A 14,206-nucleotide genomic window follows, 5' to 3' on the forward strand; every position below is an offset into this window, starting at 1 on the left:
AGTTATAAATTAACGAGTCGTCGCTTTGAAGCACATCCGTCGTTCTTTTTAAATGTTCAATATCTTTTCTATTAATAGTTGGAAAACAACACTTCAAAGAACTGAGAAGTGGAACTTTTTACTGAAGTTTTTACACTTTTTCTTTTTATCTCAGTTTAAGATATTCAGCAGTGACTCGTTACTAAATAAAAGAGGAAAATGAGGACGGATGGTCGTGGTTTTTAGCCCCGCCCACTTTGTCCAGTGGCCAATTGGAATGTCATAAAAACAAAAGCATGATAGTTTTTCATGAAGGATCCATGAGTTAATTATGATGATAAAAATGTTGTCATCGTTTGAAGACTTCATCGTTGGATCGTCTGTAGAAACATGAGTTTGTTGTGTTTCCGTCACTAGTTTAACATGATGTGATTATATCAGCACATCATGTGTTCATGTAGTAAAAGCTGTTATTTTAAATCACTGCATTCACTCCTTTATAACATAGTTAGTACATTTTATTTACACAGTACTTTTCACAAATATAAAAACACAAAGTGCTGTACAAACATTTCAGTTTCATCTCGTCCAAAGAATCAAAGACAATCACATACTGTATAACATGGGAGGACCAGAACAGGAGAAAGTGTGTGTCGGCGTGGGCGGCGCCCCGTATTTAGATGTAAAATGGGAAAACAACAGGAGGAGAGGTGAGGGGAAAAAGCAGGTTTTAAACTAGCTTCATTATCAGGGAGGAAAGTATAAAAGTAGGAAAAAACCTCCTCAGCGTACGTGAACAAAACAAAGACTTTAGTGTAATTTACATTCATTTTATTTTCTTATCTTTATTTTTCTTAAGTAAACACCTGTCCTCACTTTATTAGCCTGTTTCATTCATTGCTGTACTAACATTTATTAGATGGTTGTTATGTTTCTTCCTAACGTACAGAATAAAATGAGGGTCACTAAAAAACAAAAGTTACTAGTGGAAAAAAAGACAATTTTGAAACACTTTTTAAAATCATACGATTATATTTTTTTGTTGTTGGTCTACATTTTTTTGTCTGGGGTTTTTTCAATTCTTTTACATTTTCATATGTCATTATTTTGGATCAAGCTCCTCCCACACACACCACAGGTGAAGACTGGCAGCGGTCTTCTGAGCGGCTGGAGGAAGAAACTCCTAAATCACGTGTGTCAAACTCAAGGTCCGGGGGCCAAAACCGGCCCTTTAGACTATTTAATTCGGCCCGCAGGAGAACATAGAAAAAGACAAAAAAACATGAATTATTCTGTAAATGTAATTCAGTTGTAGACATCTGGATATCTATATTTGGAGGATCACACATGACTGCAGTGATTTTAAATCTCAAAATAATAATTTTCAAGTTATTTCACATAATTAGCTCCAAAATAAAAAAAAATAAAAAAATCTCAATCCTGCAGGGGCTGATATTTGATACTTTATGTATCATTTATACATCAAAGTACAAACTTAGGGAAATTATTGCTTACATGCATCCCAAAATATTGTAACAGATAAAGATGAAAAAAGACCCCCCCTTAAAAAAAACCCCAAAACAAAACAAAAACCAGACAAGACAAAAAAGGGGCGTAGACTTCAGACAGATGATGAGTTGATTCTTTCAGACGGAGGAGAAAAGGGTTCATTCTTGTTTCCTTCTTTACAAACAGGGTAAAGTAAGGCTCACAGTTGCTAAACACAACAAAGGACTTTGTGGTTTGTAAACAAATACCAGGAAGTATGACTGATTATTCTTGATTTTCTAACAGTCGTAGAAGAAAAGCCCAATGAAAGATTCAAAGTATAACAAGCAAAGTTTACATGAGTGAAATACATTTATAAGTAACAATCATTTTGCATCAACAGTGTTTTTTCTCTGATTCGTATGAACTGAACCTCTTCACTATTATTATTATTATTATTATTATTATTATTATTATTATAGCTGAGCTTCATTTTCACATTGCTCCGTTAAGTGGAAGTTTCTCTGGTTTTAAATCTCAGTGTGATGACGTCCCAGTGGAAATTATTTTAATGCAATATTTAGAATTCTGTCTCCCAAGAGTTTATCATCAGTTCTCAGTGAGAGACGGAGAAGATTAAAATAATAATAATAATAATAATATAATGCCATGGACTCGTTGCTTGTTTAATATATTAAGGACTTTTTATTTTCAGGAAGAAATACCTGTAAATTATATTTAATCCTTTATGTCAGACAGTAATTTCTGAATAATCTCATATTTCTGTCAGTTTAGATTAAAAATAAATAAAATTAGGATTTTTTTTAAACTATTTTATTTGTCAATAACCTTTTCTATCCAATCATACCTGGGCTGTCCAGATACAACTTTTCATTTTCCAATACCAAATATTGATCTGATGTGATATCAGCACGAATCATTCATACGTTTGTATTTTGGAATATTAGAAAAGTATTGATCAAGAGATTTTACTCACACAGAGATCAGTAGTTAGCAACAGACCCAGTGGGTTACTGACATTTTAACCTCAAACTGAACAATATTCTACAATTAAACATAATAAATATGAAAATGAAAAAAAAAAAACCTCATGAATCCATCCATCCTCATCCATCCATCCTCATCCATCCATCCGTTCCTCATCCATCCATCACACTGTACACGTCTGTTTTCATCTGTTTGCTTTTCCTGGTTCACAGCTGATGAAGCTCCTCCTCCTTCTAAATTAGATTTCGTCGTAGACTCCTTTGTACGTTTTCATGGCTTTGCTTCTTTATTAATGCACAGTTTATCTGTGATGTCATCGTCACAGACTGATCTTATTGGCCCTCACAGTTTATGAAGTTGTGTTTGTTCCGACTCTTTAGACCAGAGGTTCTCAACCAACTAAGAATCATTTCTGAACAATTTAAGCCATTTTTGCTTATTTTTCCATTTTTCTGCAACTAAACCAAACTCACCATATTATAACCTATTTTTGCTCCTTTTAATGTATTTGTGCTACATTTCTCCCATTTCTGACATCAAATTTCAATGTTTTTTCCAGACATATTTTTACCTAATGTCACATGTTGACCTATTATTGTCACTTTTAATCTCTTTTCACCAGATTTCATGCTTATTTTTGCCATTTTAACCACATTCATAATTTGTCATGTCCATTATTTGTCACTTAAAAATGATTTTTTCCTATTTTTCAAATTACATTAAAGATTGACCACAAAATCAATGAAATTTAAAAGAGAAATCCTTTATTGTTGCCTTATGTACTTTACATATGATTTATACGTCATGTAAAGTAAACCAGCGGTTCCCAAACGGTGTATGCTGGTGTGCTGTGAGGCATGTCCAGGTGTGCCGTGACAACCATACTGTTGAATGCTCTGAGCACGAACCGCTCCGAGCACATGCCGGCACGCGCTCATACTGCTCCGTGTGCACGCATGATTGTCTGCAGCAGGTGAGCGCCATCGTACTGATCTGATCACACCATCAGCTGTGTGCTACAGAGCTGATAGCAGCTGATACGGGAACAGGACTGAAACTGGTGAGCTCATCATTACTGGACCAATTAAAATGTCAACTCATCATTCTATAAAGTTAATGAAGTTAATGAAGTTGTTTAAATAAGAGGAAAATATTTTAGAATGTGCTTAAAACCTTGTTTATATAATTAAGGGCTAAAATAAGTTTATTTATTTAATATATAGCAAATTTAGGTATTTAGCCTCTAAACTAAAATGAGTTTTACACCCTGATCTACAACCACCGTCCATCACTTTGGATCAATTTCTCTCTATTTCAGTGTGTTTTTAAAATAACTTTACTTGAACTGCAACATTTCTCATTAAAACGCCACTTTTTTCTTTTCAGTCTTGATTAATAAGAAATAATTTCCATCTTAAACTGTAAAGCTAGCTGTGCTCCATTTGGAAAAGAGTTCTTTTTCTCTCCTCATCATAAATCTGTTCATATACTTTATACCTTAATGTGGTTTGTTCAACTTTAACATGGATAATAAACTTTTTCAAATGTCGTTGCTGCTGATTTTTCAGTTCCTTCACTTTTTCACTCCAGGAAACACAGAAGTTCATCTTTTCCACATGATTAACAAGTCACACATATATATTATATATTATATATTATATATTATATATCATATATTATAAATTATATATACCCACCATTCACACACAAACACAACAGCACAGAAATAAGGAAGGTTACAGTGAATATACATTATGGACAACTCAAATCAGGAATAAAAACGAATAAATGAATAAGAAAAAAAGAAACAAAAACCAAATAAATAGACAAAAATAAATAGATGTAATTTTTTTAATCGTGTAAACTAAAAATGAGACCAGATGACCCAGAATGTGCAGCACAGAGAACGTTGAATGATGGAGTTTTATCTGATTTAAAGAAGAATAATTATAAAGTGCTTGTATTTCATCCATTTATACTTTAATTGCAGGACCATGAGGGTTTAAAGTGTTTGAAGAAATCTGAAAAATATAATATCCCCAAAAAGATTTTGGGGATATTATATTTTCTCTGTAGCGTTTAGAATAACATTAAAGAAAAGGTCTCTTTAAAAACTACTGTATATTTACATCTTGTGTACACAAACGGTCTGTCTCGTTTATTTTTAACTTCCAGTGCATCAGATATTTTCAACTACTTCAGATCTATCCATAGATATAACATTTATTATAACTTTCACATTTTATATGGACTTTTTATCATGAGAACCTCTAATGATTTCATCAGGAAAAAAACTAAATATGCAGTATTTCCATAAATGGGCCAAAATGTAATATTTTTGATGAAAATATTACAGCCTTGACTGTGTCATTAAATGATTGCAGAACTTAATTTAATGCATTATTATTTTTGGCACAAGGACATTTTTAAAGAATAAATTACACTTTGTTTATTTTGGAAGAAAATAAATCAAGGCTTTCACTGAAATTTCTCTAAAACTTTATTAATGTCTGTGGTTGGTGGTGGTCATTAAACATATTTTACCTTTATTTTGAAGGTGGAGGCTTTGATCTATTAGGTATTAATTGAAAAAGCATTAATATATTATGATTACAGTATATGAAAAATATGTGGTTACAATGGGAGTCAATGGGACACATTTGATTTAGTTTATGACGTCACAAAATTTGAATTTGAAACGTAACACTTTTCTCTGTGACTTACACAGACCACAAATAAACCACTTTATTTTAGTGGACACAAGTTAGTTAGTTGAAGTTATTTCAGTATCTAACAAAGAATGGTTTTATTAAATATGAGTAGAAGTCCAGAGGAGCTGCTCTTATGATTTCTGTTTGATGTTTAGTCTTTTCTGTGTTTCCGCCTCATTGATGGGTGCGTTTGTTTTGTTCACAGGAGAGTGCCAAAGCTGCTCTGAGGACGAGAGACGGACAAACGACGGACCGCACCACGCAGACGGAACACACGGGGTCAGAGGTCAGTCGCTCACAGGAAACACACACACAGTGGGTTAATTTCACTGAAATACACGTTGTTATTATTATAGAAAAACTGTCAATGTCACATCTATAATCAACTGGTTTGGTTGGATGATGTTCTCTTTATGACTCTATGTTTTCCTTCTTTATTTTTTCTTTACGTTTCTTGAAGAAGGTCCTTTAATGCAGTGGTTCTCAACCTTGGGCCAGGAGCCCATTTGGTGTCACAAGACACTGGGAGGGTCACCAGATGCCTTCAGGAAACAGAATATTTTCCAAACAATTTCAGCCCATTTTTACTTTTTCTACAACTCCATCAAACTTTCCATATTTTAACCTATTTTCATCACTTTTTCTTGCCATATTTTTGCTCCTTTTAATGTATTTTTGCTGCATTTCTCTCATTTCTGACACTTCTACATCACATTTTAATGTCATATCTGCACATTTTTCCACTTTCCAGACATGTTCAGCACTTATAAACCATTTCTACCACTTTTACACCAAATGTCACATATATTGACCCATTATTGTCACTTTTAACCTCTTTTCACCAGATTTCATGATTATTTTTGCCAATTTAACCACATTTACATTTAGCCATGACGTTTATTTGCCAGTTTAAATTAATTATTCTAATATTGACACTTTAAACCCTTTTTATCACTTTTCTGTCCGTTTTTGTCCACTCTAATTTGCAACTTTTAACAAATGTATCTTTTTCCACTATTTTTGGTCACTTTTAACTAATTTTTCAGTCTGATTAAAACAATAATTTACATCTTTAAGATGACTATCCTCTTTTCACCATTTCTGCCACTTTTAAGCCAATATTGACACTTTAAACCCTTTTTACCACTTTTTCTGTCCATTTTTGCCCACTCTGATTTCACCACTTTTTTTACCAATTTCATTCCTTATTAAATCAAGGATAATATGGCCCAAATAATAGTAAATGTCTCCGCTTTCTGGGACGTTTATTTTTGGGAGTCGAGGCCTGTAAAGGTTGAGAACCACAGCTTTAACGCTGAAAATCCAACGTGTCACATTAGGAATCATGACCTGCTCTTCTTTCTCCTCACACACACACACACACACACACACACACACACACACACTCAAACTTCTCTCTGCAACGTGTGCATCATGTTTTAAAGAAGAACTTCTGACAGTTAAGTGTGTGAGAACCCAACAACCAAACCAAACCAAACCATTTTCCCACAAAGACTTAAAATCACAAAGGCTTTTTTTTAAAAAACAGTGAATGCAACAGTTTAGAAACATCTTGTCATTGACTTTGTATCTGAGAGCGTCTGCAGGTGATTGGAGGAGGAACGTATTGTTGGGTTTGTTCATGAAGTTCCACTAGTGTTAGTGACCAACGCATACAGAAAAAAAAAAATATATATATCAAATTTATTGAAAAACAACGATGATTCCCAGCTTTAACTTTGGCACTAAGAAGGAAAATCACTGAGTGACTGTGATGATTATTATGGTCCCTTTACTGTCAGCCATGTTGGATATATTTACATGTGTTGCTGCTCAACTCACAGATTGGATTCTTTAACTGGGAAATGCAGAGTTCCAAGTTGCGTTGAACGCAGAGTAACGTGTTTCTGCCTGATACCAACCCTGTGTTTTTATTGTATCTAATAATAATAATAATAATAATAATGTACATACTGTATTTTTACAGTCTCCCATTGGCTGAGTGGCTAATGATGTGGTCATAGGTTCATTTTCTGTCTCAATCACGTAGGATCTGTACCCCGTAGTTTTTTTAATGCCACATATTGTACACATGTTCATTGTTTCATTAAATTATAGTACAGATTATACATTATAAAATACAAACAAACAACATACAAATTAATGTACAAAAATACCTCACTTCCTGTTTACTAACAGTCACGGTGAGGTCACTTTGCACCAACAAGTCTGGTGTTTTATGAATGTGACACATCTGTACACACAGAGCTACACACTCACATATTAATAAAATGCATTGGATTTTATATAGTGATTTTCATAAACACTTTCTTTACATTGATGTGCATTATTCTTTCACTTCACACAGTGGTGGTAAGCTACTATTGTAGCCACAGCTGCTCTAATGAAAGCTAAGAAGTTGATTTTAATCAATAATTTAAATGCACTTTGTGTTTTAATAAGAGAACATATTTAATATCAGTCACTTATAGGTCTGTACAATATTATTTAATCAGAATCAGAAAATGTTTTATTTGCCAAGACGGTTCAAGGAATTTGACTTGGTAGTCGGTGCAAAAAAAACAAAGAAACAAGCCATTAACAATAATAATAATAATGATAAATATAAATAATGAGGGATAAATAAAGGATAGATAGAGAATAAAGGATAATTATATATATATATATATATATATAGTGCAGCGTGTAATATTGATGTAATATTAATATATAAGTGGGGTCAAGTTAAACATGGTATTTTAAAGCCTTATTAGAATATCAGTCCTCAATCAATATTTTCATATAATTCATACAACCGTAATGTTTTAATTTTAGTGGTTATTACACATTCAGAGCCTTAAATGTAATGGATTAATAATTTGCATAATCATTTATTTTAGTGTTTCATTTTTTCGGCCAAGAATTTTGATTTTGGTGAATCCCTACTTTTAACGGTTATATAACATAAATAAAAGCAACACATTTTGTCCTTTTTCACTGCATCTACCGTTGCTACAACAACGAGCTATGCTAACTAGCTACGCTAACCATCAGGAACCATGTCATGTCTGGGGCTCTGTATATATGAGATGTTTCTGCCATTTATTGGAACATTTCACCAGATTTATTTACACTGTAACCAGACTTATTGAACCTTAAAAATTCACAGTAAATCAAAGTCATGAGGATAAAACCAACACCATGCTTTATAAAGTTTTATGTAGATGAAACTAAAACGTATCCTGTCCAGATAATAAAGTTCTTTAAATGTCTAAACTACTGCTGAGGGTTTTCAGCGCCATCAAATGCTGAAGTTCATCATTTCCACGTGATTAGCAAGTGGCTAAGCTAACGCTTTGATATTGTAGCTATGCTAACAGTTCTTCAGGTCTGATCTGCAGCTAAAAGCCTTTGATCTGTTTCTTTAAAAACAAACTGAGGTAACGTCACATGACCACGCCCTGTTTGAGGTCAAAGGACCAACGATACAGTTACTAAATTAGTATTTTAGTAATTATTTTACCAACTAGTTGTTATACTTACCTACCTAATTACTGAAGTAAATACTAATTTACATACTTAGTTACATTAAGTTAATTTTCAGTTACATTCTCTGTGACTCACATTGTTTATTTGTTAGTTACTTAATTAATAACTTAATTACCATATCACCTATTTAGTTACTTAAATAGTTAGTAATTTAAGTATTTCTTTATGTTCTTGGCTATTTAGTGAGTTACTTTTCTACCCAGTTCCTTTGTTTATAATAATAATAATAATAATAACTTACTAAGTTGTGTAATTTAGTTTACATTTAACTGGTTAGGTACTTAATCATTTATTCACTTTCTTAATTATTGAAGTGCTAATTTACTTTAATACTTGTTTACCTAATTACCTATCTACCTAGTTAGCTTTCTAGTGACTACCTATCTAGTTAATTACTTCTTCTTAGAACAGTAAATCAAAGTCGTGAGAATAAAACCAACACCACCTTTTGTAAAGTTTCTTATTATGAAACTAAAATGTTTCCCAGCTTGAATTCCGTTGTGTGCGTCTCAGCTTGTCCTGTCCTCGCTGCTGAGGATGAGCAGAAGAAGAAAAAAGCAACAATTGCTGTCATGTGAAATTACAGCGTAGCTTTGTCTTCGTTCTGACACTCCTCCTACTTTGTTTCTTTTGTACGAAACAATGAGTTTCTGAAGCACATACAGTACGTGGTTCAGGATGAAGCTTTTCTGTGTCTTCGACAAACACCACCACGCGTTTCTACATCCTTTCATTTCATGATAGCAGCTGTGATTATTACTGCTGCATCTGGAACAGTTAACATGGTGCATGGAACACTCTGCTTTGTGTTAACACCACCACTGGTTCTCAACACCCCCAAAATAAAGGTCCCAGAGAGCGGGGACCCTTCAAAATAAAGATCCCAGAGAGCAGGGACCCTCCAAAATAAAGGTCACAGAGAGTGGGGACCCTTCAAAATAAAGGGACCCCCACTGTAGCTGAAGGTGGTTGAACACAGACATGAACATTGAAGAACAGTCATGTGGAGACAGGACCATCTATAAGGGGGAATAAAGGAGAGATTTTTGGGGTCCATCCATAAAGTCAGTAAAATGATGGTCCATTGTTCTATGAATCTGTGATAACCACATTTATTTATTCATCTGAATAATATCCACTGTTATCCAGGAACGTTTATTATTATTATTATAGTCATCTTAAAGATGGAAATCATGGTTTTAATCATTAATAAAATGGGAAAATGAGGCAAAAATGGACAAAAAAAGTGGTAAAAAGGGTTCAAAGTGTCAATATTGGAACACTTAGTTTAAATTAGCAAAAATTAGCATGAAATATGATGAAAAGAGGTTAAAAGTGACAATAATGGGTCAACATGTGCAACATTAGGTGGAAAAGGTGATAAAAAGGGTTTAAAAGTGTCAACATGGCTCAAATGTGGCAGAAATGGGGGAGGGGGTAATTTATTATAAAAAGTAGGAACAATTTGTTTAAACCGGCAAATAATGACCATGAAAAATGGTGAATGTGGTGAAATTGGCAAAAATAAGAATGAAATATGGTGAAAAGATGTTAAAAGTGACAATAATAGATCAACATATGTGACATTAGGTGTAAATGTCTTGAAAGTGGAAAAAATGTGCAGAAGTCATCGAAATGTGATGTAGAAGTCAGAAATATGAGTAATGTAGCAAATATAAATTAAAAGGAGCAAAGATATGGCAAAAAAAGTGATGAAAATAGGTTAAAATATGGAAAGTTTTGGTGGAGTTGCAGAAAAAAGGTAAAAATAAGCCAAAATGGGCTGAAATTGTTCATAAAATATTCTTAGTTTCTTGAAAGCATCTGGTGACCTCATCTCAGTGTCTTGCGACCTCAAATGGGGTCCTGACCCCATGGTTGAGAGTGCCTGATGCAAGTGTGTGTGTGCGTGTGTGTGTGTGTATTTTGCGTAGCAGCCATTAGTCACTTCCTGAGGTGCTAAAGTTAATAAACCTGAGTTTAAATGTTGAAGTATCTTCAGTCTAAATGGACTCATTTATGCCTCCTCACTATAATATCACATTATTGTTAATGTTGGTGCTTTTATGTGATGTGATAAATCATGTGACATAATGTGCACATCAGGCTGGTCCAGCTATTAACAGAGCATGTACAGTTCAGTCAGATCATTACTCACCGTCACTGTTTAACAGGAGAGAGAAACACTTTGATCTTTCACTGCTTTGATGCTCACCTTCATTTAATAATTAACATCATTTCAACTAATGTCAGATAATCATCTGGATTGACTCACAGACAGTGGAAATGATTCATTGGCCTCATTTATCAACTGTTACGTTCAGATCTGAGGGTTGTGTCTAAAAGCTATAGCTATTGCGCTAACATGATGCTGTTTATTGACACATTGATTATTACTAGTGCAGTGCCTGTAGGAAGTATGTATATATATATATATATATTTAGCAGTATAGGCTAGCATACATAGAGAGAGAGATAGAACTACAAATGAACTTTATTCTATTGATTCTTGTTTTTTATTTTTTTTTATTTTTCCATTACATCCTAAAATAACTTCATTAATCAATCAATCTTTATTTGTATGGCGCTGATTCATAACACGCGTTATTGCAAGACACTTCACAGAAAGCAGGTGAAAGACCTTACTGTTAGTAATGTAATGACATAAATATATCATAATCTCCTTTTTATTCATTATTTAATACAGACCATTATTCTGGAAGATCACCAGACCTTTGAGTTCTGGTGTTTTCCAAACTGGTGAAATGAGCAGAAACCACTGCATTACTATACTCACTGTCCTACAAAAAGTAATATATATGTAATTAGTCCATTTACAGGAAACTTTGAGCATCTTGTACAACCTTTAAAACACAGAGCATCCAAAGTAAAAATGACTCAGAAAACAATGATAAATGTGTAAATTACTAAATAATTCATTTATAGATAATGCAGTCCCTAAAATACACCAATGTAATGAAACTAAAGTCCTGTAAAAATCTCTCTGAGATTCACAAGAACTTTGCAGAGAAGATTCTGTAGGATCTGATATCTGTCATTTATTGCTTGGTTATTGTCTGTGTCTTACATATTTTATTATGTACATGTGGAAGTGCAAACTAGAGCACAGTAATGTATAAAATCTATTTTTTTTCTTAACAGCTCTGCTCTAAAACATCTCCTTTTTCTTCCTGAATCATCTTCTGGATGATAATGGAGCTTATCTGAAGCTTTATTTATGACCCTGCTTTTATGGACCACCCTGGGGGGGTTAGTATCAGCACTGTTTCAAATGTCTATTATATCCAGATACAACTTTTTAGTATCAATACTTTTTTGGGATATTGATACTTTGAACAGCCCTACTGTCGTGTGTCAAACGTTCTCGTAGTTCTCAGCACAGTTTACATCTCCTACATTCAGACTTTTATTAAAAATGTTCCAACAGTAACAAATATTTCCAGTGATCAGTGATTTTAAAACAAACTAAAGTGAAGTTTTGGCATCTTTCATGTGTTGTAGCAGGAGTTCTTTGAGTGTTTGATGTTCTGGAGGATAAAAGTGACCTCATCTGTAGGTTAAAGGCATCAGGGCTATTATGAGACTATCACATCCCATAATATGCTCCATACGCTCCAGGTTCTTCGCTGGATGGGTTCTTAATTAGAGGAGCAGCTGGTAGCCCGCTAGCTACCCGTTAGCTGCCCGTTAGCTGCCTGCTAGCAGCACAGGTGACTTAACTTAGCCCTGGCTTCCAGCGTGTTCTCATTCACGTGTTGAAGAGACGGAGCAGAGCAGGCTGTGTAGAGAACAACAATGAGGTGATGAAGGCTGTCGGCGGGAAACTAAAGAGTCAATAAGTGGAGCAGATATTTCATTAATATGACATCATACCATGAAACGACCTTCACTGATTCTCATCCACTTCATACTGTTTAATAATCAATAAATGTACAGATAATATCACATATTAATGGCTCTGACTCACTCTATAGGGTTGTCACCAAGGTTTCTGTCAGTTATAATTGTAATTGAGAAATTGATCATTAATTACAATTATGGTGTAATTATAATTGTAATTGTTATTTAAAAAATCTCTTGCTTTCGTAATCAGAACTAAATTATAATTTAGTTGAGATAATTTACTTTGTAATTGTCATGAAAATTGCTAAACTGTGGAACCATGTTACAGCTATATGTACAGTTCTACACATATGTAGTTCATATTGATTAAAATATGTTTCATATTAAGCTTTCACACATTTTACCATTTAAAAAAATAAATGTATTTGTATACTGACAAAAAAAGGCTCAGACACCCACACCTAAAATATTAAAAGCTTTATTATCATTGATTAGGAAGCCCAACAAGGTAATCAATAGATAGATATTAGTGCATTTCAAAGCTGATTTAGGACCTGTTAGGTTCACTTTTATTAGGTTATTTATTTATTTCAGGCTCAGTAATTGTGTATCATTGTAATTAAAATTTAGTAATCGAGGACATAATTGTAATTGACTTTCTGAGGATAAAAAATAATTGTACTTTGATTGCAATTGAAAAAATGTAGGTTACTGTAATCATAATTGAATTGTAAGTAAGTCAGTAAGAAATCTTTATTTTTTGAGCATTTTTCACAAGTAAAAAACACAAAGTGCTTTTACACAAATGTCAGTATCTTCCCGTTCTAAAGAGAACATAGAAGAACAGTAACACATAACATGGGAGAACTGTGGGTCATTGGAGACGCCCCGTATTTAGATGAAGAAATGGAAACATAAGGAGAGGTGAGAGGAAAAAAGCAGATCATGAACTGAATTCACAAAAGGAGAAACAAAGAACAAAACCAGTAAAACGCTCTCATTCACACAAACACAGATAAGATCACACACAATGTGAAACATAGCACATGGGCAGGTGGGGGTTGGGTCGGGGGCGGGGGGTAAGGGACTGGGTGGGGGAGAGGATATCCAGCATGCTGCCAGTGGTCGGCGCTTTCCCACACTACCATGAGCTGGAGGGGTTCCCCTTATGATTCAACATGGGTACCTGAAAAACGTAATTGACCCCAACGCTGGTTGTGACCATACGATACGTTTCAACTCGATACCGATACTAAGGAAAAATATTTTCTACTCAATACCATTTTTGATTCCCCTGGGATTTAAAAAAGTGACCCCAAACTTTTATAGAAATATTTTTATTTACTAGAAATATGCAAAAAAGATTCTATATTACAATATGTAGGAATTAACAGGACCACAGGTTAAATAATAATAATAATAATAATAATAACAAAGTAAAGAGTTAAAAAAGAAACTTGGCTGAATCAAATGATTATTCCATTGTATTTATGACTCTGAAAATGTAATTTTACCCACGTTTCATTTTATTCTGTTTTCTAATTATAGAACAAAGTACTTTAAAAAGTGAGCACCAAGCAGATCAATAGAGTTTTGTGTAGCCCTGG

The 14,206-nt window shown here is 33.7% G+C and overlaps 1 protein-coding gene across 2 annotated transcripts in view; it reads left to right on the forward strand.

The window, feature by feature from the left end:
- Positions 1–14,206, forward strand: part of ccser1 (coiled-coil serine-rich protein 1) — a 125,064-nt gene that overhangs the window by 65,780 nt on the left and 45,078 nt on the right. For both annotated transcript variants that reach the window (XM_028457997.1, XM_028457998.1), the window contains exon 10: positions 5,392–5,472. In XM_028457997.1, coding sequence (XP_028313798.1) covers positions 5,392–5,472 — 81 coding nt within the window. The remainder of the gene's footprint in view (positions 1–5,391; positions 5,473–14,206) is intronic.

Source organism: Gouania willdenowi, chromosome 9 (genome assembly GCF_900634775.1).
Source record: "Gouania willdenowi chromosome 9, fGouWil2.1, whole genome shotgun sequence".
NCBI classification, from domain to species: Eukaryota; Metazoa; Chordata; class Actinopteri; order Blenniiformes; family Gobiesocidae; genus Gouania; species Gouania willdenowi.